Raw genomic sequence first — 25010 nt, 5'->3', positions numbered from 1 at the left:
TCTCGGCTTCAAACTGCACCTCTGGGTTCATCCTTGTGGGGGTTCATCCTTGTGGTTTAAGCGTAGGCTTGGTAAGCCATGGTTTGGGCCAACTTCTGGGGCTGCTCAACAACGGGGACCGGAACTGAGCCAAAGGTACGGCCGTCCCAAGGACCATGGGCGGTGATGTGGGCGGTGTGATGGTGATCATGAGCAATCTAGAGCACAAAACATATGGCATTAAAAACCTGGAATTCTGTCAAAGTTGCACGTATATATATTTGATATGCTAGTGATGGTTGGGTAGTCAGTTTTGTGGTTTGGTTGGGAGGCGGGAGAGTGTGGGCGAGGATTCTGGCTCGACTTACCCTGCTGCTGCCGCCCACTCGACTTCCTATACATACATACATGCACTACAAAAGACACTTAATTGCAACGAACTTTGAACTCCACGCCCAACATCATCCCAACACACAAAACGCTGACTAATTACCACATCCAGCGAATGCCTGGAAGACAATTGAAGAGATGCGGTTTAGTATGGCGGCCGGCTTACCTTTTTGCACAATTGGAAAATGGCCAAACCAACCGAGACAATGAAGGAGAAGAAGCCCAGGGCCAGAGCGTTAAATGCCTTGATCTTCAGGATGCCAATGGCCATGGGGATCACTGTGATGGCCTTCAGCAGGATGAGCACAAGGATGGGCATGGCCAGCTTGCGGAGACGGTGCTTCTTGCCTGCAAAAATCAATACCATTTCGAGTTGTAGTAGATGCTAAACTAGTTGAAGTGGCAATAAGGCATGCGGAAAGTGAACCCACCCTTCTTGAAGATGTTGCCCTTCTTACCCCTGGCTTCGATATCAGTGCCCTCATCGCCTTCGTCGCCGTTCAGCTGGAGGTTTAAGCTCAGCTGATTGTTAACCAGGTTGCGGGCCGAGACGGTGACCTTGGCATCGGCCAAGGGCAAGTCCATGCTGACGTCGTGTCCACGGATATAGTTCTCAATGGCGTCCAAGAATCCGTCGGCACTGCTGGCACGAGCTTCATTGATTGGCTTGGTCTTCTCTCCATTGGAGCGGACCTCCAGGTTGGATACCTTAGTGATGCACATAGAACCGATTTATAGAGTTAATTTCAAATTATTTTTAAAACGACCTTAAGTAATATCTGATAGCTAATATCACTAATATTTAAGATCATAAGTGTGGTATTCCAGAAACTTTATATTTGGAAAATATAAACCTCAAATGATTTGCAAGCATGAAGAGATGTATTAAAACCCAATTGTATAAAATCTAATTGAAAACTATAATTAATTTAAAGTACAACAAAGATCAATAAAAATACTTTTTAAAATGGTGTTAAAGTTATTTGAAGAGTATCTCCTTTTTCATTTATCCCCCAACAAATTAAGTACTTTTAAGCTCACCTGGAAGCTGTCTTTGCTCATCACGTTGTCCACGAACCGCATGGCCCGCTCTTTGATGCAGGCCATCGAGTCTTGGCCACTGGCGCACTTGCTCCGCTCCTCGGCGATGAGCCGCTGCAGCTGCTCGTTGGAGCCACCAGCTGCCTGTCCCGCCGCCACTAGGGCCGCCACACCAACGATCACCAGGAGCAACTTGGCCATTTTGCTGTTCGGATTCTTTTAATTGAGGTTCGCTGGTCAACAGACAACTCGCCTCGGCGCTGGCACAAATGCGTTTAATAATCGTTTTTCTATTGTTCACGATTTTTATACTCACTGGATCTTTAACTCGTTCGCTGCCGAATGGCTGGCCAAAAAGAAATGGCCGGAGAAGACATGAATGAAGCGAACGCGACAGAGCCGCTCCAAGTTTATTATGTATTTTTGCCTGTGTGCGTGCCCCTGCGCTCCACGTGTCGTATACTTAATGTGGCTTTATTTCGAACGCGTGCCACTCGCATCCGAGAGTTTTCTATGTGGGTGAATGGCTGCACTTGAAAATATTTATATTCGATGCTATTAAAGCTGTACTTCATTTTCGAAAAGGGGTGTAACTTGAATGTTCTCCTTAAAATAACATATTCTTTCATTGATCTTGTAATATTTCACGGGGGTTTCATGGGAAAATTCAAAATAAACAAACACATTAAGAGTTAATCGAACGTATGCAAATTATTTCTCATTATGGGAAAGTAACAATTTTGGTTTACAAATATTTTACATAATTGGTTTTCCACTTATAAATTAAGCAAAACTCATATTTGATGGCACACTTAGGGCTTACTTATGTATATCGTTGTCATCAAAATTAAAATAAACGAAAGTTTGTGTGCTTCAGTTAAGATACTTCAATGAAAAGATAAACAGTTTGTCACATTTCTCCAAGTGTAGGAACGCTATTCCACAGTCTGCGGTTATCTCAAGTGCCATTGAAAAACTGCAGTTGGGGAGTGAACTCTACCATTAAAGATTGAATTTGCTACCAATTAACATTTGCTAATTAGCTTGGATCCTAGATTCTATGTTTTTTGATTAAGTAAAAACAAAATATGAACGCAAAATATGAAATATAACGCACCTAAATGACTACGAACTGCTGGTTCTAGAAACTATGCTGCAAGCAGACTGTTTCACACTATTTATAAACAATTTCTAAGGAAAAAGTACGAGCTGCAGACATTTAAAAGGTATTTCATTCTACCCTCTTGTAACAGCGGGTCCTTAAGAAGTATTCATGGGCCGTTGTAATAACAATTCCATTTCCATTAGGTTAAAGGAGGTAAACCAAGCTCATAAACCGTTTATTGACCACCAGAAACTAGCAATTAATGTATTGGAACACATAATTTCCCACAGCCGACGCACGCCAAATTACGCAAACTAATTACGGCACTCAAGTCATAATAATAACAATTATTAATTTGGGAGGAAAAATGGAGCCGGCCCAATGGACTTTGGTTGGTTGGTTGGCGGCCAAAAAAAGTGACCACCTACATGTCAACGAAGTAGAAAGTGCTTTTCCTCAACGAAAGCGAAAGTGCTATGTCCAGCTGCGATTAATCCAAAGTCATGCGCTGAATTTCGAAATACGGCTGAAATATGAATCTCGTGCATTGATTACGCGTTTGTTGCCATGAAAATTGATTTGATAGCAACTCGCACGGCCATTTTTCGGTTTGTTGCGATGTGTCGCTGGCTCGGTCAAAAGTTTCACCATTTCATTGGCGGACAATTTGCCATTCTGGTCGCATTTCTGTTCCGAGCCAATGAAATTGGAAAACTTTTCATATTCCAAATTGTTGCGTAGAAACGATAGCCAAGCGATGGCGGCCAAGTGAATGCCGTTAAATATAAATGAAGTGTCGTCGCTCCATGCTGATATTGGTTTTCAATTTCTCGTTTTTTTCGCCGTCGAATTTCCTTTTTTTTTTTGGCGTCCCAGTTATTTTGCATTGTTTCACGCCATCGCCGTCGACATTTTGGCCAGGAGATGTGTGTTTGCGGCAGCTTTCCAACTCACCTGCGTAAGGTGGGGGATTGGCAATTGATATGACCGCAGCACTGGCCATCGATTTTCTCTGTGGGTTGGACAGAATTGCAGCAAGTAAGAAAAGAATGCAATAATTAAATTGTTCCCCTTGGCCTGGTAGTTTATTTTGTATCCCGTGGCGACAATCATAAAATTCCCTGAAAGTATGTTTAAAAAAATTAAACATTTACAAGCGAGGAAATGTGATGGAGTTAAATTTTTATTAGTTACTGATCATAAAACTTTATGGAAAGATTAAATTAAATGTGTAAACCTAGCGTTAAGAATAAAATGATATACCTAACGTTAGAGTGAGAAAACGGCACTCACTCTTCAACTTGACCAGTGTACATGTAGAAAGGAATTAATAGCTTCTAATATATAGTAAAAGGTGACTTTATTTATCTACAATGTTTTCCTGAAATACTATATTTTAAAAGCTACGGTGCGGTGTATGTCTAGTATAAACAAGAGTTTTCAACATGGCATATAAAAATGTGTGCATTCCATTAAGGATCTTTCTGTGCTTTTCCTCTACTCCCGGTTTTCAACTCCTTGAAAATCTGCTTAATTTTCCAAGAGTGCTATTTGGCATTTTTATCAGGAACTTTGCCCAGATGCTGCACTCATTATTCTGTGGCATTTCATTTAATGGAATCTGCAGTGTAAATTCAACCCAAAAGCAAAACTCAGCACATTAAAAAAGTTTTGGGATGAATTACTCACTTTGCTCAGGGGTTGCAGCATTCAAAAAAGTTTTCAATTAGGCACATAATTTTTACATGATTTTATTACAGTAATATTTACACAAAAAGACAGCAGAGCTAATTCCCACTTAGTACCTTTGAAAAACGCCTTGGGGGTTTGGTTCTTTTTATGGTTCTTTGCTTTGTACACTTTTCAATAAATAAATAAATAAACAATACGCCGACAGCGGTTCGTTTTAACTACTTAATATAGAAAGAAATAAATAAGGTTGCAGTTTGGCCGAATTTCGTAAGGGGGTTTTTTGGTCTCTAGACTCAGGTTCACTTCTGACCCGCGTAGGCCAAGTCCTGGGCATCCTGCGGCTCTTGCGAGGATCGGGCCCAGGCATGAGGATCCCAAGCGGGCGATGGGTGCTCCAGGTGCTCGATATGCTCCACGGGCAGATCCACGTGGTGATCGATGTGGTGCTCAAGATGATGATCGATGTGATGCGGCACAATGTGCTCAATGTGATGGGGCACCACATGCTCGATGTGATGGGGCACTACGTGCTCAATGTGATGGGGCACCACATGGTCCACATGGTGGGGATAGTGCACCACCTCGTAGTTGACAATCTTGGGCTTGGCAATCTTGAAAATAACCAAGGCTCCAGACAGTACCAATGAGAGCAGGCCCAAAGTCATGGCCTTCCAGGTCTTCAGCGCAATGAGTCCCAAGGCCAGTGGCACCAGCACAGTGGTCTTTAGTTTCAAACCCAGCAGGAACGGAAGAACTGCCTTGCGGATCATGCCACGTCCTGGAAACGTATTAAAAATAAAGCTTTGAGTAGGGTTAAAGTTATAAAGTAGAATATAACACAATTGGTGAAGATTAGATCATTAGTATGCTGATTTGCATATATCTTAACAGATTTACTTGGCCACTTAAAATAATTGGGAATTTGGATTATGATTCAAAATTGCACCCCTTTTTTAAACTATTTTAGATCATTTAAATGTGTTTTGAGTACCTACCTTCGTTAGCAGCTGACAGAGGAACTAATCCACCCTGAGTGAGCGGATTCGACATGAGGAAGTCGGGCACCAGGGAGCGGGCCTCCGAGGTGCGGAAGTACTCTGGAGCCTGGATCCTCAGGGAGTGGCTGCCCAGGTAGCTGTCAATGTCGTCGAAGAGGCGCTCCGCCGGGTTCAGGGATCGGGACTCGACCCTCTCCGCGCTACGGACGATCGACAGGCGCTCGGTGATGCGCACCTCCGGCTGCCGGAGGGCGGAGTTGAACCACTGCAGGGCCTTGGGACGCACGCAGGAAACACTGAGGTCCTTCAGGCAGCCGTGGTACATGTCCAGGGCCAGTTGGGTGGCGGACTGGGGCGCCACCTGGTCGGCGGTGGGCGCCGAGTGGGCGGCGGACAGCGCCGCAAGGGCGACTATCAGACAGGCGGCGGTGCTCTTCATCCTTTTTTGTGGCGGCGGTTAGTCCTCAAGTTCGGTGGTTCGGTGGTGCGCACGCGTTGGCCACTCAGCGGGTTATGCAAATGTCGCACGGGCACCGCTTGGTTTTTATACGGCGGTACTTTGCTAATTGAATTGCGTATGCCAGGTACGCACGGAGCTCTTTTTCTGTCCACCGCTTTGGGCTCCAGTTTTAGCTACCATTTCGCTTTGTTGTCAAAGTCATGGAAAGCGCAAGTTGAACACCTGAGTTTCACCTTTGTGCTCATACCTACCCGTAACTACGCTTCTGGATTCTGATTCTATTCCGGCATTTTGAGTCCATTGGGTCACGTTGGCATTGGTTTTATGGGCACGCTGTTCTCTTTGTCGGAGGAGTAGGAATTCCTCATCGCGACGATTTCCCACATAATACTCGCCATAATGGGCCGCACATAATTGAAAGTTATTTGATGGCTTCTTTTGCATCGACGGCCGGGTATCCGCTCGTAAAATCAAGTGCCCAGCAATCCGAGGTGCGTGCCTGGAAAGCCAATTAGAATACCTCGCCCTCCCAGCTCCCATTTCCTATCCAGTTGCCGGTTGCACAGATTGCATGCCCCCCATGGGGGACAGTCAAATGCACCTGCTGACCACCGAAGCGGAAAAAATACATTTGAAAAATAAATACAATTTAATTACATTCTTTAAAAAATATATTCAGCTTCCAATTGTATACTCCTTTTTATCACTGATACCATCTAAGAATATTTGCATCAAATTGAATGAATTATTACCTAAAGTATGTTTGCAGTTCATTTTGTAATTTACTACTGTAATTTAGGGTTTATAAAAAATTTATTTTGTTATGACTTTAACGATATTTATTAGTGTTAATGAGTTATAGAAAATTGATTTAGTGAAATTAGTTCGGTGGGAAAAATTACAAAATGGGGATAGCCATTAAACAACCATTTTCTGTTATTGATTTTTGACTAACTGAACCTTAAAGATGATTGTTTCTTTATAAAAAAAAAACAGTTCTATTTTGATTTACTCATATTTGTCATTTCTTATTTTAACCTGTTTATATTTAACCAGTTTGTCCATTAAATGTTTAGCAAATTATCTAATTCTATTAATGCTTTTTTCCTTAAAAAAAGGAATACTATTTGTTGACCCATGCTGCCACGCCCACTATAACGCCCACAAGCCGCGTAAAAACTGCCACGCCCATGCTTTTGAAAAATGTAGGAAACATAGTGTGAAGGAATAAATGGAAATAGCTCCTTTAATGGTTTTTTGTCCCGTACACGTAATTAAATGAGGCCAACGGCACCTGGGATTTTATTAAAACAGTACTCATGTTATTGGAATTAATTAACCGTGTTTGGAGTGTACAACTTGATTTCATTAAAAATTGTTCGAAGAGCGGAAATGTATTGGGGGCCAAATTAAGACAGGTCCAAGAAAATTATAGGGGCAGAGTAGGGGGTGTCATTGGGCTGCTTCGGCATTTAATGAGCTGCCAATTTGGCAATCGGTGTTTTGATGTCAGTGCAGTTGGCTGGGCCCAGGAATCTTAATGTCTTTTTTAAGCTTCCGCTCTTTGTTGTATTTTTTGTGTGTTTTTGTCGCTTTTCATTTTGCTTTGTTTTTTGTTTGGGCAATAACGAATATTTATGCTGAGAAATAAGTGAAAGCTTTGACATGTGCGTGTTAATTGCGCCTGGCATTTACATAAATATAAATTTCAGATGAGTTCGTGCTCGTCATGGAGACATCAAAGTCGCCTCTAACGCCAATACACTGCCGCCTTATAAATGTATTTATGCAAATAGGTTTCCTTCCATTTCCACAATTTCCATTTGCCAGCGACAATTAGACGCCGTTCGGTTCGAACTTCGAATGGCATTCCTGCTGAGCGTGAAGCGCCTTGATTTATGCAACGAAAACATGTTCATATCGAATCTGCTGGTCTGAGTGAGTGATTTCCCAGCATGTGGGTTACGCAAATAGCCTTCTAAAATATTTATGCATATTGCCTTGGAGGAGCAGCACCGATTCAAAAGCCAGGCATGCGAAATCAAAGAAGTATAATTATTTATGCCAAATTACAGCAGGTCCAAAATCAATTCGACTTTGCCAATAATTGTGTAATGCATGGTGCAAACGAAATTGATTCAAGAAATTATTTACGTAGGGAGTTCATAAGAAATATATTTATATATATTGTTTATTATAATTATATGGTTATGAACCTATAATTTTTCCATTTTTTACTTATATTTGTGGTAGCATTTTCGGGAACAAATATTGGGGAACCTCTTAATTATTTTTTTTCCAACTAAGCTTCCCAAAGTAAGATAGATACACATTTAACACAATTTCAATTTATTTTCCACTCTATGTGCTGGCGATAAAAACTCCTCTAATAACATTTTTTGCGTATTGACTAATTGAATTTGCAGCCGCATTCGTTTGGCCGGCAATCAATAAACATTCTGATTTCATTATATGGTATTTTTAGTAAATTATCTGTGAATTATTCGTGTGCCATTCACGTGTGTGTGGGAAATTTAAAAAGTGTACTGACCGCATCCGATTGAAGTGAATATTTCGTATGTAAAATTGAACAAAATCAGAATGAATATTAATGCAGCGGTAACGTGACAAAAAGGCATCAAATTGGCATTTAGCCTTTTACCATTAGACTACAATAAATAAATAAATAAATAAATAAAAAAATAAGAGTCTAACAAATAAATTAGGCTTATCCTAACTTCTATCCTATTTACAGTTCGATTTTTAACAAGGAAAAGTTGACTTTAAAGTTGCTCGTTCTCGTTTAACGTCTCTCTCTCTTTCATTCGAAGATTGGGGACCTCCGGCTCACTTTGCCTGCATATTGCACTGTGGGTACAGGCTCTGGCAGTCCTTTTGATCCTGTCCATCCCGGGCAGCCTGAATTAGTCGGTAGAAGCGACGCACTGCCTCATTCGCATGCGTTACGGTCTCCAGTTCGCTGGTATCGCTGCAAAAGACACAAAATGATAAACTTTTGCCTAACAACTTTCGTGTGTTTAATTAAATCGTATTTTCTGTAGATGCTTCTCTTCTCGGTTTTTATATACACTCGAAAATTAGATACCTGAATTTTGGTTTAGACTAAGTTATAAAATGAACCTTTATAAACTGAGATAAAACTTCTACTACATATACTTCATATAAACATTTATTTCAAATTAAAAACAATAAATCTATCTCAAATAATAAAAATTTTATTAATATGAATCGAAATTTTTCTATAATTTCCTATTACTCTTATTTGCTTTAAACCTAGAGCGAAATTAAACACTACTGATTTTAAACACATATTTCTGAATTCAAGGCTATGATTCTTTTGAGTGTGTTTAGTTTGTTACTTCCAGCTGCAGGCCTTAGCCAAGGCAAAAGCCTATGAATGCCTTTTTCCTCAGTGCCAGGAAGTCAGCTAATTAACTTTGCCACTTTGGCCCATCACAGTAAAGTTTTCATGGTAGCAGTTCGAGTAGCTTTTGCGTACTTTTGGGCTTACAAACACGCGCCTTTTGTGTGCCAGACATCGTGTTTCACCCAAAAAACCCACCGATACCCATTTCTCATCCGGCTGCTGCTGCTCAACAATTCTTTAACTGAATGAGTCTGAGGCAATTGATTCTGTGGGCGGGATGACGCTAATGGATTTCATGTGACTAGTCAGCCGTGGCAGAAAGTGGTGCCCGGAAAATCACTCCCGCACTCACGTAAGCCAAGGCCAAACTGATTCCCTATGCTCTTTGCCCATCGAGGAAGAATGGGAGAACGTGACCTGGTGCCAGGATGTGTTGTCTGACTTTTAATGTGGTCTCAGTATGTCTTGTATCTTCCGCCTCTTGTGCAAAAGTAAATAGCTACAGAAGAATAAAATTAGCTTGAGGGATTTCAACTTCTGTAACTTGATCTGTAGATGGTCCAGTTTTTTCTATGGAATTCGATTGGTTAACCATTCATGAGGGCTTTTAATTTTTTTTGATTTTTTTGCTTGCTATTCCTAAAATGATCTTCTTCTTTGAAGATATTTATTGCTTCGGTAAATTACTTTCTTATGTTTATATATAGTTATTCCTTTAAAGTGCACCTTTGAATTTGCATGCACACCTCGGTGCCATATTATGTTTAATTAGGCCCCGTTGTTGTTATGCCATACCTTGTTGATGGCACACGTTGAAAAAACATTGAAGTCTAATTAAAATAGAACGGCCGTTGCCTTGGGCTGGCACCAAAATTGTTTTTATAAGTTCGATGCTTTTGCGATTGAATTGGTACTTTGGAAAACAATACAGGACGCTTTTAACTAATTATGATTGTTGTCATTATAGATGCGCATGTCTGCGAAGGGGGGACACTTTAAACAAACGTTGGCTTTCACAAGGCCAATTTATTTTAATTAATATTCAACTACGATGACCGAAAGCCTGAGCTCCCAGCCTTTGTCATTGGCGTCCCGATAAGGCAATTAAGCACACTTTGGGCCACCCAATTAATGACTTGTTATGGACGCGACGACTCATAAATCACACAAACATAAGGACCTAGATCTAAAGGACTCCACATCCAGGGACACCGGGCTGTCATTCGCATTTTTGTCAAGGCTGCTATCTTGGGCCTAACAATTTTGCACTTATTGTTGTCAGCGCGAGAAAAAGAAAAACGATGAGCATGCCCCGAAAGATAATGAGCCATGAGAAATATGATGAATAGCAAATGGGGAGTTTATCTGGTCTGCGACATGCTTGAGTGCCCGCAGAGTGACCGACATGGGTGGAAGTCACCTACACTCCATCCAACAACTATGATGATGACTATGATGACGATGGCACGCGGCTGTAGCAGCAAGCGGTTCCACTTGGCTGCCCATGTGCAGTGTGCAGTTCAATTAGGAGATGCGACGCGACAGCCACGAACTTGCAACGACAAGCTGCCTCCGACAGCTGCACTCCGAGTTCCACTTTCTTTTCACGCTCTTGCCTATTAATTGATAGGCAATGATGGGGGCACCGAATCCGTGGTGGACCATAAAGCCTTCACCCGCAGCTAAAAAGGCATGAAAATTCAACTTGGCCAGCTTTGCTGCAAAATGTATCTCAGTTTTGACTGCCTGGCATCACAATTCACTATGCCTTGGGCAATTAGAGCACAGAATGACACATTTTGTGGCAAATGACAAGTCAGAGTTCACGGCCCACAACCATAAAGCCCGCTTGACTCAGACGTTTATGTCGAACAAACGGAGATCGTTCGATTGAAAAGTTTTTCGTACAAACTTAAATAAATTTAAACTCTTGCTATGTCGTATTTTTAACCATTGTTCCTTAACTAAGAAATCCCGAGAAATAAGCATGAAGGAAATCGAATTAGAATTTTCAAATGGAATTCTAAAGATGGATGTTCATGTGTACTCCTCTTAAACTAACGTATTTCCTTTAAAATCATACTCTGCTCCACTCTGGTCTCCAACTTACCGACTCAGCTCCGCGGAAATGAAATTGCTGTGCGGACTGTAGGTGGCTGGATCCTTGTACATGCTGCACACAATGCGCTCCTTGCACAGATCGTTTTTCACTCCGAACTGCTCGATGATTTTGTCGATTTTCAACAGAATGGGACTGTAGAACGGATCGTAGTTGAGCGGATACAGCGGCTGGAAAGTCACAAAAAAGAGGCGCACAAGTTATTCATCATGGTCGCACATTCGAGTGGCGGATATGGGCAATTGCAAACCTGTCCATCCTGGACGAATGGCTGGTGCTCCAGTATCTTCTGCTGCTGCTGGATGAGGCGCTGCTCGGCCTGAATGCGTATAGCCTCCTTCAGCTGGGCTGCTAATTCGGGCTGGAAAAAAGTGGAGGATTATGAGAAATTGAATTTTATTACAAATTGATCGAATAATAAAAATATAGGTATTACACAAAATGTTTCAATGACCGAATTAGTGCTTTTTTCCTAGTCAAAAGCCATATTACAAGGTAATACAATTCTAGTGTGCATATACATATATGTACGGATTTTCATCGAGTAGGTTTAGTTTTATGTTGGATTTCCTTTTTGAAAGTAATGTTGATTTACAGAAATTTAAAATAGATATTATTTATATGTAAGGTAGTTCAGATACAATTGTTAACTACTGTTCTAGATTTGCTCCTTAGGAAATGTAATTATTTCAAAAGCTGCAAACCATATCCATAAGCTTTAATAACATGGTCAGCTCATATGACCAAGCATACACATTATGTGGGAAGTTGCAGCAAATGTCACTTTGTGTGAAAAGGGTTGAGTTTGCGTGAGCTGCTAACCTTCTGTTGTGGACAGCTCATCGGACCAAAGCAAACCCGCTGGCACACTTTCCCGACAACTCCGTAGTTCCCATCATATTCGGTACTTGGCTTTTGCGAGGTGTGCTCATTTAATTAAGCCGAACAGCGGGCTGTTTTGCAAGCCTACAGATTATGCTGTGCAGTGCAATGGCAAAGTGCATTTTAATTATGGCTTCGTTGTCAAGTGCCCAAGTGACCGAAAGCCGTGCTCACATGGCCGGCATTTTGCTCACTTGAAAGTGAAAAGCAGTCAGTCAGTCAGTCAGTCAGTCAGTTGGTGGGCTGCTAGCAATTGTTGTTGAGCTGGCCAGACTGTTTGCCAAGCCATTCAACTTGCAGGGCCTGCAGTTTGCAGTCCACGAAATGGTGTCGCTGGGCAAAAAGAGAAAAGAAGTCACCATACACACACCCTCCACGCAGACAAGGCAATTTGCATCATAGGAAAACAATTTGCACTTTTGAGGAAAGTGTCAATAAAGACAGCCATGTGCCAGACGATTGTTTGCAAGTGAAACTGCAGCAGCCCGATTGAGTGTGTTGTTATCCAGCATTGAAGATGTACAATTTGCGAATGGAAGTCCGAGGAGTTGACCAGAAGTCGTAGATAGTCGAGTCCGCCTACTCGCAACCGTGCTTTATATATGTATATAAAAGAATAGGATACAAATTTAAATTGCAAGCTTGAGCTCACTAAATTGAAATGTTGCCTATTCACTCATTTTCCCCTAATGTTAAAACTCTTCACACCTTTAGGATGATCTCTTGCTTGCTTGCTGCAAATGTCATCCATGCGGAAGCCTATTTTCCTTAGTGTGTTTTACCTGATTTCAAAAAGGAAATGCCACCCATAACCATATGTGGGATATCTGATTTCACAGAGTCCCTTTTTTATGTACATGCGTACTTTGCTGCTATTACAATAAATGCACATGTGCGTATTCCATTTGGCTGGTGGGTGTGTAGTAATAAACATACCTAATGGTCTGTAATGTGATACTCACCGAAAGTTGTGGCTCCTGAACAGCTTGATTTGGCTGCTGCGGCGCTTGCTGCGGATTCTGCGGCTGCTGCGGATGTTGATTGTTGCGCGCTGGATCGTACTGCGCGGCTATTTGTGCGGCTGCCGTGAGTCCGGGAACATTTTGCGGCGGATGGTGTCCGTGTCCTGGAACATACACCGGATGGTGCTGCGTGTGTGCCGGCCTTGAGCTGGAAAAGCGGGGAAAATTAGGTGCTGCAAACAGGTGTGGCCATCAGGTTGGGTGAGGCAATAGTAGTGCCATTGGGACAGCTGAGTAATATTTCCCTTTTTGCTGCTCTTTTTAATTGGCAACAATTGCCAAACAGCAGCAGCGGTTGTTGTTTGGCTTTCATTAAACAATTTTAATTACATTTGGATAAGCCGGAACAGGAGGGATATATGGAGTGGTAAGAACACAAACAGATTCCGAAAATTCCCCTTCAAATGGATCTTTATACATATGTACGTAGCAGGCTACCAGAAAATCGATCGCTTATATTTGGTCGTGCAAATTGAGTGTTAAATAATAATACAAACTAATGTTAAACATCATGTTTTCCCTGTTTCATAAAGATAATATTTCCATTAAGGTTAAGGAATAAAATGGCAAGAAAGCAACTAGAAAATAGAACTCAATGGTTATCATACAAAAGGGAAAATAGTGGGGAAGTTAGGTCAGTATACTATATTAATGGGTGTGTGGTGTGTGTTTCTGTGGAGGTGCGTGTGGGTTTTCGTTGTGCGTGGGTGTACTAGTTTGTTGGTTTTCGGTTGCCCCTGAGTGGCATGTACCTTTGTTTGTCCTGACTTTGAAATGGGTTTAAACTGTGACTAGAGGCTTGTACTTTCTGAGCACTTAATTGCTGTTGCAGATGAAGCTTGATCTGCTGCTGCTGCTGTTGCTGCTGCTGCTGCTGCGTTTGCTGCTGCTGCGTCTGCTGTTTGAGCTGTGTGGGTGGCCTCGCCTGCTGGGTGACAGGCCATCTTTGATGTGGCTGGTGCGTCTGATGTTGTGCCTGTTGTGCCTGTTGTGTGGTGCCAAGGCCCCAAGCATGCAGGACACCGGCATCGTTTGCCGGGTGGGGCTTAAAGTAATGGGCATTCTCCTCTATTTGTGCAACGCGATTTATATCGCCTATGTATCTATGGTTCGGTGATGCAAATCGGATGCGTGTGTGGTATGTTCGAGTGTGATTTAGAGACAAGACACAGACACAGAAACAGACAGTTACAGTAACAGTTACAGATGCGGATGCAGAAAGCGTGGGTGCTGTCTAGAGAAGCGCAACTTACTCGGATCCCAGGCCAGGTCCACTGTTCTCCCAGGCACCCTCGAAGTGCTCGAATCCGGGTCCGTAGCTCTCATGCACCGGAGCCCCATGGAGATAGGCGGAGGGATGGCCCTTCGGCGGGTGCGTATAAATGATTTCCGGAACCGAGTGGTGCTCGCCACTGTGCCATGGCGGAACAACCTGAGAATCGAAGGAAAATAAATGTAATATGACCTTTTTAGTTCAAAAAGCCATTAAGGCTTCTTCTTATTATATTTAAGAATTGTAAGTTATTAAGTTTTTTCATAAATTAATTAAGAATAAGAAAGGTAAAGCTTTCAGCTGTGTTCATATTTGGAGTTAATAATTTATAGATTGAAGATTTACATTTGAAATCTCCAGCTATAGCATATAACAGACATTCCTTAAGGGTGTTGATTGCAATACATTTGTATTGCAAGGGCAGCCAAGAGAGACTCTAAGTTCAAAATGTGTAATAGCAAGGCTTCGAGATGAAATTTAATAAACTCAGCAGCAAAACTTTTCTCATTGCTCTGGAGGGCTTCCTTTTCAAGTGACATCTTGTTTGCTATTTATAGTCATGTTTGAACCGACCAAATAATACGCATTATTCTGGCGACTTTGTCTTGGGGCTGCGATGGCTTTGGCTCAGAAAGTCGGTTCAATGACTGCCGCAAAGTCGTAAATAACGACTAAAATACGGAGATATGCGGCTGTGTCATTGCCTGGCAATTGGACTCAAAGTTTAAGTTCTGCCTATTATTTGTGATTTTTATTGTGCGCCAAGTTCGAATCATATTTCATGCTGTGCGGCCGGAAAACTTCTCCTAGCAAAGAGGTGACAAACGCTCACAAACAGACGACATGTTAAGCGGGTGTTTCTGAGTCCTCGTGGCTGCAAAGTCTTTCACTTTGGTGATTTAATTTAATTTACACCGAGTGCGAAAGCAGACAGGAAAGGCAACGCGAATGTTTAAAGACTGCATACTGGTTGTCTGGAAAATATGCGCATTTCATTGGCCACCCAGGTGTAAACTCACACTTGGAATATACATATATAAGCTACTCTACTATTTTTATTCCATTTCTTATTGCCGCCAATACTTTCCTCTTTTAGCACCTGAAATATTTAGAAATTCATATATTCCAGTGCGAGACAAGATGAGCTGCAAGCGTTCCCCGTGGAATCCCACTTTCTCCAGCTGTCGTAGGTTAAACGACATTAAACGACGTGTGTAAAGGATTATAATTGCCAAAGCGGTTGATTTATGAAGTTAGCACAAGGGGAAATACTAGTCGAGAAAGGATGGCCGTTTGCAAGCATTAAATCCCGGATTATCCTGACAGCTCAGGCTCTGGTCCCAGTTAAATTTCAATTTCTATCGGCATTCTCGCTTGCGTATGCGAGCATAAACATCTCATAAATACATACGAGTGTCTACGCGTGTGCACTCTTTTGTGAGAAAACGGCTTGGCAACAGCCTTGGCCATGTCTATTGCCTGCTAACGGCCCAATTGAATGACGGATTTCATTTGACGACATGTCAAGCTCCGAGCTGTCTGCTTCATCGTCAGCTCATTTCGAGATTTCGAGGGCACGTGCTACATATGCAAACTTGGATTCGAGAACCTTCAATGGAAATACTTTTCAACTGGCGGCGGCGGACGCGCTTTTAGACTTTTCTAATTGAATTTCCGGGGCGCGAACAAAAGCAACTTCCGACCGGCAGGCTAATAGACAACACTGAATCTCATCGAGATTATTAATAAAATTTCTCCAAAAATACATCCGAATTAAAAGCGGCCCAGCCCAAACCCGTTAGCAATATTTATAGGAATGGAAGAAATTTTGTTTAACCAAATGCCATATTTCAGTCTCATCAAAATGTATTCGCTGTACATGGCTTATATAATTTAAAAACAGTAACAGATATGTTAGTAAAATGCCTACCATTAACTATTAAAATTAATTTGAATCGTTTGAGTTGGCTTGTATCAATATTATACAAGTAAGTTCGCTAGGGGTTTGCATTGGTTTTTAAGCTGCAATCGAACTATTTTCAGAACTAAAAAAAATAGAACCAATGATTCTAATCAAATGTGCTATAAGTTTTTAGAGTTCTATGCTTTTATCAAATCATATTTGACAAATCCTGATAAGTTTTTGGGATTCCAAGTCTAAACTACATTTGTAGGAGACAGCTTGAACCATTGCAAACCAAGACAAGACAATTGTCTTCAATTTCGTTAATCAACTTTCCAGAGAGTAGTTGAGCTGCAATTTGTGCAAAATCATCATCCTCTTGCGCTTACCGTGTGATGATGATCGATGAGGTGATGGTGGTGTTGGTACTTGGCGGGTGCGTGATAGGATTGCTGGTAGTGCGAGCAAAGCTTGAAGAGATGCGACAGCGCTGGGAACAGGAAGAGCAGGAACTTTAGGAGCAGCTTCTTGGCGGCACCCACTCCGATGACGATTGGCAGCAGCCAGAACAACTTGATCTTGATGATTTTAATGATCAGCAGCAATGCGAGGAATGACAGCACCAGTTTGCTGCGTAGAAATTTTTCTGTACAAACGAAAGTAGCAAGCGAATCAGACTTTTGGATGCCGTTTGACCAGAGAGTGAAAGCGGCCTCTACTGCAGAACCGCATCTGCATTTGCATCTGCAAATGCAACTGCGTGATGGTAAAACAAATTGCGAGTATTACTTACGTATCTTCTTCTGGATTATCGCCCCGGCGAGTCGGGCCTTGACTACCTGTTTGGGAATCAGCTCCAGCTTGGCGATGATTCCGTTGCCTTCGATGGCCCGCGGCGAGATGCGAAATGTTGCGCCATTGAACATAACCTCAGGCAGATCCACCTCCAGATCGTGGGTCATAGCAAACTTGATGCTCTTTCCATATAGAGCGCTGGTCACTTCCTCGATCGGGGTGTCCGCACTGGCTGCTTGGGAATAAGAGGAATCGGTGAATAAGAGAATTAAGAGTGAAACATTTCTGAGTGACGCTTTTGGGTTAATGAAAGTTTTCCTGAAAGCGATTTCCACTTCTCAGGGTGCGAGATGAGCGGATGTTCTAGCGCAACTTGATGTAAAGGATGTTCGTGTTTACTTAAAACAGCTTAAATGAAACTTAAATGAAAATTGCCGTAATATGTTCATATGCTATCTTGATAGATATATCCTGTACCGTTTAATTTGTGAACTGTAATTGTAAATTTGGTAAATTAGACTGAAGAACGAAATGTGTGGTCATCAAAGAAAAAATAATTAGTAATCGTTGATTAAAAGGGTATACTAGATTCGTTACAAAATGTAAATTACAGAAGGAAGTTTGGATGGAAGTTGGTTTTCTGATGTAGCCACGCCCACAGATTTGAAAAAAATATTGAATTTTTTTCTTGAAATATTGAAAGTATTTGCTTCGATATGGCGTTTTAACCATTTGATTTATATTTTTAAATTTATTTATATCCCACTCCTTTAATTCTTTCAGATTTGAAAAACTTCTAGCCGCTTACATAATTTTTGACCGACCGATAGCCGTTAATGGCCATGCTATGAGCCAAAGAAAACATCTGATGTGATGCCGGATAAATAGCCGCATAATTGAGAGCAGTCAAAGCGCCGTGACTCACATAAACGGGAGATCGTTGCCGCAGCAGATACTTTACTGCTCTCTGGCGCAGCTAAAATCGTAAAAAATCAAATCAAAACGCGGCAAGTGAAAGTTACTGAAAGAGGCAGCGGCATTTTTTTGGACGTGCTCGGGTTTAGGTAGACAAAAACGAGAAAAAGAATCGATGTGAAAACCGATCGTACACAAGGGCTCTTACATAAGTTGCTGTTAGCTAAAGCTTATTGGAGAAAAAAACCTAATTTGAAAGCAATGAATTCATTGCCAGCTAACTGTCCTGAATAAAGAATAAACATTAGGAACATTGGAAATAAATATGCGGTTTCACTTTTAAACTACAAGTTTGAATGAATCACAATTTGAAATGCCAAACCTTTAAAGCAAACATTTAGTAGTATTATGACTGTAGCACTACTTCACCTAATCAAACGCGAATAAAAATGTGGTACTTGTGTTATAATCAGCTATAAAGTATTTTTTGGCCCTAGCAACGTGTTGTTACTAAGAGTAAAAGGCAAAAAAAGGCAAAAAATCGCAACATTAAAAAACATTGAAAATTCTTTGCCACTTACCGGCACGTGCCTCCTGGTGCTCTTCCCTCTCTTTTTCCACTTGGTAGTCCACTTGGTTCTTGAGGAACTTTAGCCTTTGGGTCACATTCACATCCTGTACATCCAGAGCGGTATCCAGGTAGCTGAAGACGTTCTTTTGGAAGCAGGATACATCTGGCTTTAGATAGCAATCGCGGACAAGGCCGTCCCACAGCTCGTTTCCACTGGCAAAACGCCGGGCCAGTCTAAGGAGCAGGGAGTCGCCAAGAGTCACTTTGTCCACCGGCTTCCTCGTGGAAAACTTACTGGCATTCACCAGAGGCTGCCACTCTTCTTCCGCCGGCAGTTCCGTCGTCATCGTTGACTCCAGCTCCTCTGGGGAATCCGTTGGTGAATCGGTAACCACCTCCTGCTCCTCGATTGACTGCGGTTCTGTGGACAGGTGGCTCATAGGAGTGGTGGAGCGATGGCGTCCAAGACGACCATTCCCAGTCGATCCATCCGCTTTGGCGGCCGAGTTTAGTAGGCAGATCAAGAGGAGGAAAATCAAGTGACCACTCGTTGATCTGGCCATGCTCACTGTGTGGCATTTGCGATTTCTACTGGAGGATGTCCACTGTGGCTGGCTCTCACCGGAGCTCCAATTATGGGGCAAAGCACTGTATGTGTTGGGCATTTCAGTTTCGTTTTATTTCGGTTTCACTCAGCCAGTTAGCACTGCTGACAGCTGCTTTACACCTTCACACCTTCAACCTGCAATTGCAAATGCAATTGCAATCACTATGTCTTTTCCTATTGCAATTCCACCTTGGCCCTGCAATTTAACTGCAAGCTAACTGTTTATTTAACTGATTTCACCGGGGTACGTGTTCGGGAACTCTTCGTTTTAGCGGACACAAAAGCCGGCCTTGTTGGCCAATCGTCATTAGCCAATCGACAAATCAATTTATGCGGCACCCGGCTTAGCACGCTAATTCTATTTCATTGCTTGTCAGACGGATTTTTTTTAGCAGCTCAATTCCTATTGTATTGATTTTAATAGTACTTTCTTCTTTGTGTTTGTTTTCGACTGGTTTGTTTGGAATTTCGCTGTCGCATTTAGCGCGTTTTCTATTTGCTCTAGTCGGGAATCGAGCTACCTGCAATTACTTCACTGCGACACACCTACGGCCTAACGGTTTCGTATCTGGAAGATACTTGTATCTCGTGTATATGCAAATCACCTGTTCGCGCGTCTCGTGTGCGCATGCGTGCGCGTCTGGCTAACAACTGAGCGCGTTGTGGCCTAAACAGTTGGCCAAGATCATGGCCAGGCTTAAGGCAAACTGGTCGGTCGCTCTCTCGCTTTTCGCTCCTCTCTCAGCGTTTTGGTCGGCCGTCGATGACTTTTTGCAGTGCGCTACAGCTATCGGTTGTATCTTGTAGCTGGTAAATGGTATCTTCTCCTGCATTCACACGTCGCTCTTCCTAGATTCTTCCGCCGCGCAAAACCTTAACTGTATTTCTTGCCGCGGCTGAAAGTTGCTTCGTCTACATTCGCTCCTCTATGTTTGTTTATCCATTTTCCAGTTAGCCTCGGATTGCTTCGAGTGCAGTTTGTCTGCTGGCTTGACGTTAATTTTCCTTGTAGTTTTTGCGCCGCTCTTCCTTAGTCGGCGCTTTTCACGGCCATTTGGTGTCCAACGAACTGGTTTCTCTACAACGACAAAGTGGTTTATTATGTTTTTATGGCGCCAATATTGTTACCAAGTACTTATTCCGGCAACCCAAAATCAATATATGCGAGAAAATGGGTCAATAGACAAGGGACAGACTTGTAAATCGTTGACAAGGAAGCGTTTCTTTTTTATTGCGTCGAAATTACAATATTGTTTAAACCTCATAAAGTATTTATTAAAGGTCAAGATCGATTGATAAATATATACTAATTGCTAGCATATTTTTTGTGTGTAAGGATGGCCAGATCGACTGGATTATTGATCCTGATTAATGACATACTTTTCGACGATTTCGATGAGTATACCTTTTTAAATATATAGCCGAAGAATTCGTTATAGGCAACACTATCAAAAATAGCACTCTTTATTTGGTTCTAACGTGATTGAATCAAAAGTTGACCTACTAATATAAGCCGATAAATGAAAATTTTGAAAGAAAAAAAAAACGTCGATAAAGTTTTACTATTGTTCACACCGCGAGAATTCAGAACAGGACAGAAAAGCCGTTCTGAACGACAAAAGCAATCAAGTTGTCAAATACAATCGCTATTACTTGTACCACTTCCGATGAGAAGAGCAACAAAAGATTTGTCATATGTACATACATATGTGCTTTTCGACTTTTGTTGTGCATGGGTCATTGAAAGTGCTTAAGGTAATATGTCAGTTTTGATCAAGATATCAATATGAGTGCGCATTATTACTGCTGAACTTTGTCTGCGAACCCGTCTGAGACCTTCCCGGCATTCTAATTAGCTGAAAGTAGACGCTGATTTCGGCCTAGACATGGAAGTCAGCTCAGGAGCCACTTAGCTGCTTATAATCATGTTCCAATGCAATCAATTAGACAGCTTTACGTGCACAGCTGTGCACTGGAGAACCACTTATTATTATTATTTTTAACGAGCTGCGACTTAGTTGCTCTCTGCAGACGCTACTAATGCGTAATGTGCATAAACGACATATGTAACATGTAACTCTTCGCGATGTTATGGCTTTTCATATTAAAGGCATTCTATTAAAGTGCCATGGCGGCTTATGTCATGCCAACAGTAATAGCCATATGCCAGCAAGTACACAATTGCTATAAAAATAATGGCCAGCTAAATCAAGTTTAGGGAGTCGACGACAGCAGAACACGCTCCGTAGAAAAAAGAAACCAAGCCATATGATGTAAGTTCTTCGCGGGTTCAAGCCAAGTCGAAGACCCAGCTGCAACCGTTAGTTGTCTTAAAAGGTTAGCGGCTTAGAAGCATGGCTTAAACATAACTTTAAACATTTTAATACACAAATTGTTGCTTAGTTTAAGCCGGCTGTTTATATTAATGTTATTGTTATTTTTATAAAATATTTGATTCTTTTGATTAAACATTATAATAAAAATGATTAATAAATGAATAAAGAGATATGTGACTAATAGAGAAATATGTCCATAAAGATTGTGGTTTCGATTTATGCAACACTCCAGAGACATTTGCTTACGACTGCTGTTCTGCTGTTGGCTTTCACTCGAGTGCTCTTTTTAAATAATGATTCAATTACATCTATCTTAATGGCACTTGGAAATGGCCAGCTCTCGGCTGGCAAGCAGACTACGTTTTCGGAAGGTATCAAGCTTTCCCTGCGAGTTGTCGTTGTTTTGCCACTGTCAGTCGCAGCATTTCCGTGAGATTTTATTGCATTTTTATGTGACAATTCCTCGGGCAGGCGGCAGGCATCCGAACATCCAACATCGCTTAACAAGCGGTTATGTAAAGCTTAAAGTATTTGCATTTCATTAAATTGTTCCAATGCTGGGGCCGACTTTCGGTTTCAGTCGAACGCCTAGTGAATGTAGATTGCAATCTAATAGATTGCTAATTTCACTTTGTGCGTGCCTGTAACTTAGTTCGCCAAGTGTGTGGTGTGATTTGTGTTAGCGTGCAAATATTTTCAAGAGTTTTTTAGCCCCGTCTGCATTTGTTCAGTTGCGTTCCAGAGAAATCTATAGCGAACTCACTTTCGTTGCGGTTAACCAACTTCACTCACTAATGGCTTATTAAGTCCAAATAGATCGGATTCAACGTACTTTTTACGATCCATCTGCTGGGGAGCGAAACAAATAATAAATAATTGACCGAAGGACAATAAAAAGTGTAGTAAAAATACCTCGAGGTTGGAATAAAAAGCATTTTGCCACCGCAATGCCGCGCACATGTGGCTGCGGTTTATCGGCTGCAAATTATTCTGAAAGGTTACGTTTTCAATTAAGTGTGATTATCTGGGTGGAACCACAATTCGGGCTTGGCTTTGCTTCGGCCTTTTGTTTACTTTCTTCTGGCATGCTCCTAATTTGTTTATCACTCTAAGAATAACTATATTATTTTCGGTTTGCTTCGTTCTCAGAACGTACAACCGTCGAGCACGCAAGCCCAGCAAAACACTAATTGGGATTCTAATGGGTATTAGAGCGCGTTGAGATTCCCATCTGGCATGCGCTAATAACTCTAGGTGGGCGGGTAGGGTGTTTAAGAAGCTTAAGAACCCAACGAAGACAGCTGACGGAGTTAGCAACCGCATGGAATTTCACTTTTAACCACTGCAGTGCACTGGGCCAAATGCACACGGACATGCAGCGCATTTCCCCTGCAAACAGGTTTCCATTTTTTCGGTTGATAAGTGCAACCGGCTTGCCAGCTGTTGGCCTTTGTTTTTGTTGGTCACTCATGAAACTGAAATTGGGTCAGATATTTGCATTTGGATGGCTGTTCGATTGGAGAGGCAATGTGCGACTCTCTGACTTTACCTGCATACACTTGCAAAGGCAGTTTCCCGGAAATTAACACGCACAGTAACTGATCATCACCATTGGCTCATAATTCTTGAGCACTGTTCGGTGGTGTTGCTTGTCGTGGCGTGGAGCCTAATTAGCGGGTTGTTTTGTTATTTGTCCAGCAGTCACTTTCGCTCTCGGTTTTCACAAGATGAAATTTGTTAGTTTTGATTTCCAGAATCCGTTGTGTCTTTCACTTTTTACGCTTGCTATTGCCAATGAAAACAAGAAGAGTGTGCGCGATAAGCGTGGATGACCGGCGAGCGTGGATAAGCGACTGAATGAAGGTGCCGAAGCACAAAAGATGCGGCCAACTTTGGGTGTTGGTAGGTGAGTTTAATCGTACAAATACAGATGCATATGCATTGAGACGTGCACAAATACCAACTAACAATCACAAACTGGGAGAGAGATGGCGAGAAAGAAAGCGCACGCGACTGCCTAAAATTATGCTACAACTCTACTTACTTTTGAAATGAATTGACTAAGAATCGCAGTAAAGTCTTGCTAATCCGGATAACGATTTAATTTCCAATTTATTTTAAGCCCTTTTATGCCTGTATAAATTGTTTTTTTTTTAATTTAAATTAATAAGCAGTAATGGTAGTAAATATATAAAGGGTACGAAATACAGAGTAAGCTTTTAAAATTCCAGGTAGTTATTTTTTGCTACATGTTTTTCCTTTGTTAAATTAGATTGTAGCATCAGTTGTCGTGGCAAAAGTTGTCTTTTCATTGGCTTCGATCGATTTTAGCACAGTATCACTTTGGTCACTGCTATCCGGCAGCAATCTCGTTGGCTCAGTGGACATTGTAGCAGGAGTTGGAGTGGTAGTGGTAGTGGTTGAAGTAGTTGTCGTTGTCTTTCGCCATTTTCCCCTGCAATTTTTCTGGGTATCTTGGGTGACGGTTTTTATTCGATTCCTGACTATCTTGTGCCAATCAGTACCGTTGTCTTGCTGGGGAGAGTTTCTAAGTAGATTTTCCATCATCATCTCATTGAAGCCCATCGCGATTTCGCCATCAACTTTATCCTTGGCCGGTGTACTCATCAGATGCATTAACGGCATCGGATATGGTATATAAACTGGAAAAGGATAAAAGACATGTTGGGCGGTTAAGGTATTAATTCGTCCCTGGTCAATATTTGGGGAGCTCTCCATAATTCCGGGCATCAGCAAAAGGTCCTGCACTGAAAATGTATGTTTTTGTTCATATTTAATGCCAGTTTTCTGCTTCGGAGAAGGTCGCGTTTTTTTATTCCGCTTCTCTATGGAAGCCGTTGTAAATCTGGCTGGTGAAATAGTTGTTGCGGAATCTGGAAGTAATGTGGTCTGAATATTCAGTTCCGATTTTATTGATTCTCCAAATGTTGGCCTTGATGTGGGATTTGAAAGCACAATCAGTGGAGTTTTTGGATCATCTCCGCTAGCTTTCAGCACTGCCAGCAACGGCTCACTGTGCAATTGGCTAAGACTTTGTTTTGTAAGGCATACGAGGGCTACCACTAAAAATACTTATTAAAATATAAAATGGTTAGATGCATAATTATCTTTGCGTACCACTAAAAAATAACTTCATGGCGACGTTAGACAAACTGAACATATTCTTGATTTTTTTCGGTCTTTATATGTCTGGCTTGAATTAAAAAGTAGGTCACTGGTTAATCAATTTTTTTTTTTTATAATTTTGCTAATTGAGAGACTAATTTCTTTAGAACGTAGAATTTACTATGCGATGTTCCTGTCTACAAATGATAAAAAAAAGAAAGGTGTGCAAATCAGTTCAAATTTTGAAAAATATTGATTAATTTTTTTTTTTATATTGCATTATAAAGTATACTTAGAAATAACGGTCTAGCTAGTTAGAAAACTTTTTTTTTTCCAAAGTAAAGCATTTCTAATTAGATTCTCAGTCTTCATTTCAAACCCCCATAGACGAACTATTTAACTATTTCA

At 41.5% G+C, this 25010-nt stretch overlaps 4 protein-coding genes across 7 annotated transcripts; all 4 read right to left on the bottom strand.

The window, feature by feature from the left end:
- Positions 1-56: 56 nt before the first annotated feature.
- Positions 57-1611, bottom strand: LOC120452885. 2 transcript variants are annotated; one of them, XM_039637340.1, is made up of 4 exons: positions 1411-1611; positions 801-1077; positions 536-717; positions 57-197 (listed from the first exon to the last, which is right to left on the bottom strand). In XM_039637340.1, exons 1-4 carry the CDS (start codon positions 1609-1611, stop codon positions 57-59), a joined length of 801 nt encoding a protein of 266 aa, XP_039493274.1. The 2 variants fall into 2 exon arrangements, with proteins under 2 accessions (XP_039493274.1, XP_039493275.1); XM_039637341.1 differs by having other exon boundaries at positions 828-1077.
- Positions 1612-4506: 2895 nt separating this feature from the next.
- LOC120453433 lies at positions 4507-5644 on the bottom strand. The gene is made up of 2 exons (XM_039638140.1): positions 5203-5644; positions 4507-4985 (listed from the first exon to the last, which is right to left on the bottom strand). The coding sequence occupies exons 1-2, from the start codon at positions 5642-5644 to the stop codon at positions 4507-4509; spliced, it is 921 nt and encodes a 306-aa protein (XP_039494074.1).
- A 2402-nt stretch (positions 5645-8046) lies between these two features.
- LOC120452095 lies at positions 8047-19417 on the bottom strand. Of its 3 annotated transcripts, XM_039636170.2 has the most exons (9): positions 18544-19417; positions 17046-17279; positions 16642-16898; positions 14330-14508; positions 13829-14179; positions 13017-13224; positions 11423-11533; positions 11164-11342; positions 8047-8654 (listed from the first exon to the last, which is right to left on the bottom strand). In XM_039636170.2, the coding sequence occupies exons 1-9, from the start codon at positions 19196-19198 to the stop codon at positions 8513-8515; spliced, it is 2316 nt and encodes a 771-aa protein (XP_039492104.1). In that variant the 5' UTR covers positions 19199-19417; the 3' UTR covers positions 8047-8512. The 3 variants fall into 3 exon arrangements, with proteins under 3 accessions (XP_039492104.1, XP_039492105.1, XP_039492103.1); XM_039636171.2 differs by lacking the exon at positions 13829-14179 and having other exon boundaries at positions 8049-8654; positions 18544-19407; XM_039636169.2 differs by lacking the exons at positions 13829-14179; positions 18544-19417 and adding an exon at positions 17525-17680 and having other exon boundaries at positions 8424-8654.
- A 4327-nt stretch (positions 19418-23744) lies between these two features.
- LOC120454207 lies at positions 23745-24633 on the bottom strand. Its single transcript, XM_039639304.1, has 2 exons — positions 24615-24633; positions 23745-24559 (listed from the first exon to the last, which is right to left on the bottom strand). The coding sequence occupies exons 1-2, from the start codon at positions 24631-24633 to the stop codon at positions 23745-23747; spliced, it is 834 nt and encodes a 277-aa protein (XP_039495238.1).
- Between the last annotated feature and the right edge of the window lie 377 nt (positions 24634-25010).

The sequence above is a fragment of the Drosophila santomea genome, chromosome 3R (assembly GCF_016746245.2).
Source record: "Drosophila santomea strain STO CAGO 1482 chromosome 3R, Prin_Dsan_1.1, whole genome shotgun sequence".
Taxonomy (NCBI): Eukaryota; Metazoa; Arthropoda; class Insecta; order Diptera; family Drosophilidae; genus Drosophila; species Drosophila santomea.
Note: the sequence above shows the minus strand (reverse complement) of the source record. Positions and strands in the feature narration are given on the sequence as shown.

Bases quoted from the DNA above. Each gene is read 5' to 3' on its own strand.
- LOC120452095 (XM_039636170.2), bottom strand. From the start codon at position 19,198: ATGCCCAACACATACAGTGCTTTGCCCCATAATTGGAGCTCCGGTGAG. The intron at 14,509-16,641 runs GTAAGCGCAAGA...TTCGATTCTCAG, and splicing joins TCATCGATCATCATCACACG to GTTGTTCCGCCATGGCACAG. The intron at 13,225-13,828 runs GTACATGCCACT...CCGCTTTTCCAG, and splicing joins CAAAGTCAGGACAAACAAAG to CTCAAGGCCGGCACACACGC.
- LOC120453433 (XM_039638140.1), bottom strand. From the start codon at position 5,644: ATGAAGAGCACCGCCGCCTGTCTGATAGTCGCCCTTGCGGCGCTGTCC. The intron at 4,986-5,202 runs GTAGGTACTCAA...ATACGTTTCCAG, and splicing joins TCTGTCAGCTGCTAACGAAG to GACGTGGCATGATCCGCAAG.
- LOC120452885 (XM_039637340.1), bottom strand. From the start codon at position 1,611: ATGGCCAAGTTGCTCCTGGTGATCGTTGGTGTGGCGGCCCTAGTGGCG. The intron at 1,078-1,410 runs GTGAGCTTAAAA...TGCATCACTAAG, and splicing joins TGAGCAAAGACAGCTTCCAG to GTATCCAACCTGGAGGTCCG. The intron at 718-800 runs GTGGGTTCACTT...TGATTTTTGCAG, and splicing joins GGGCAACATCTTCAAGAAGG to GCAAGAAGCACCGTCTCCGC.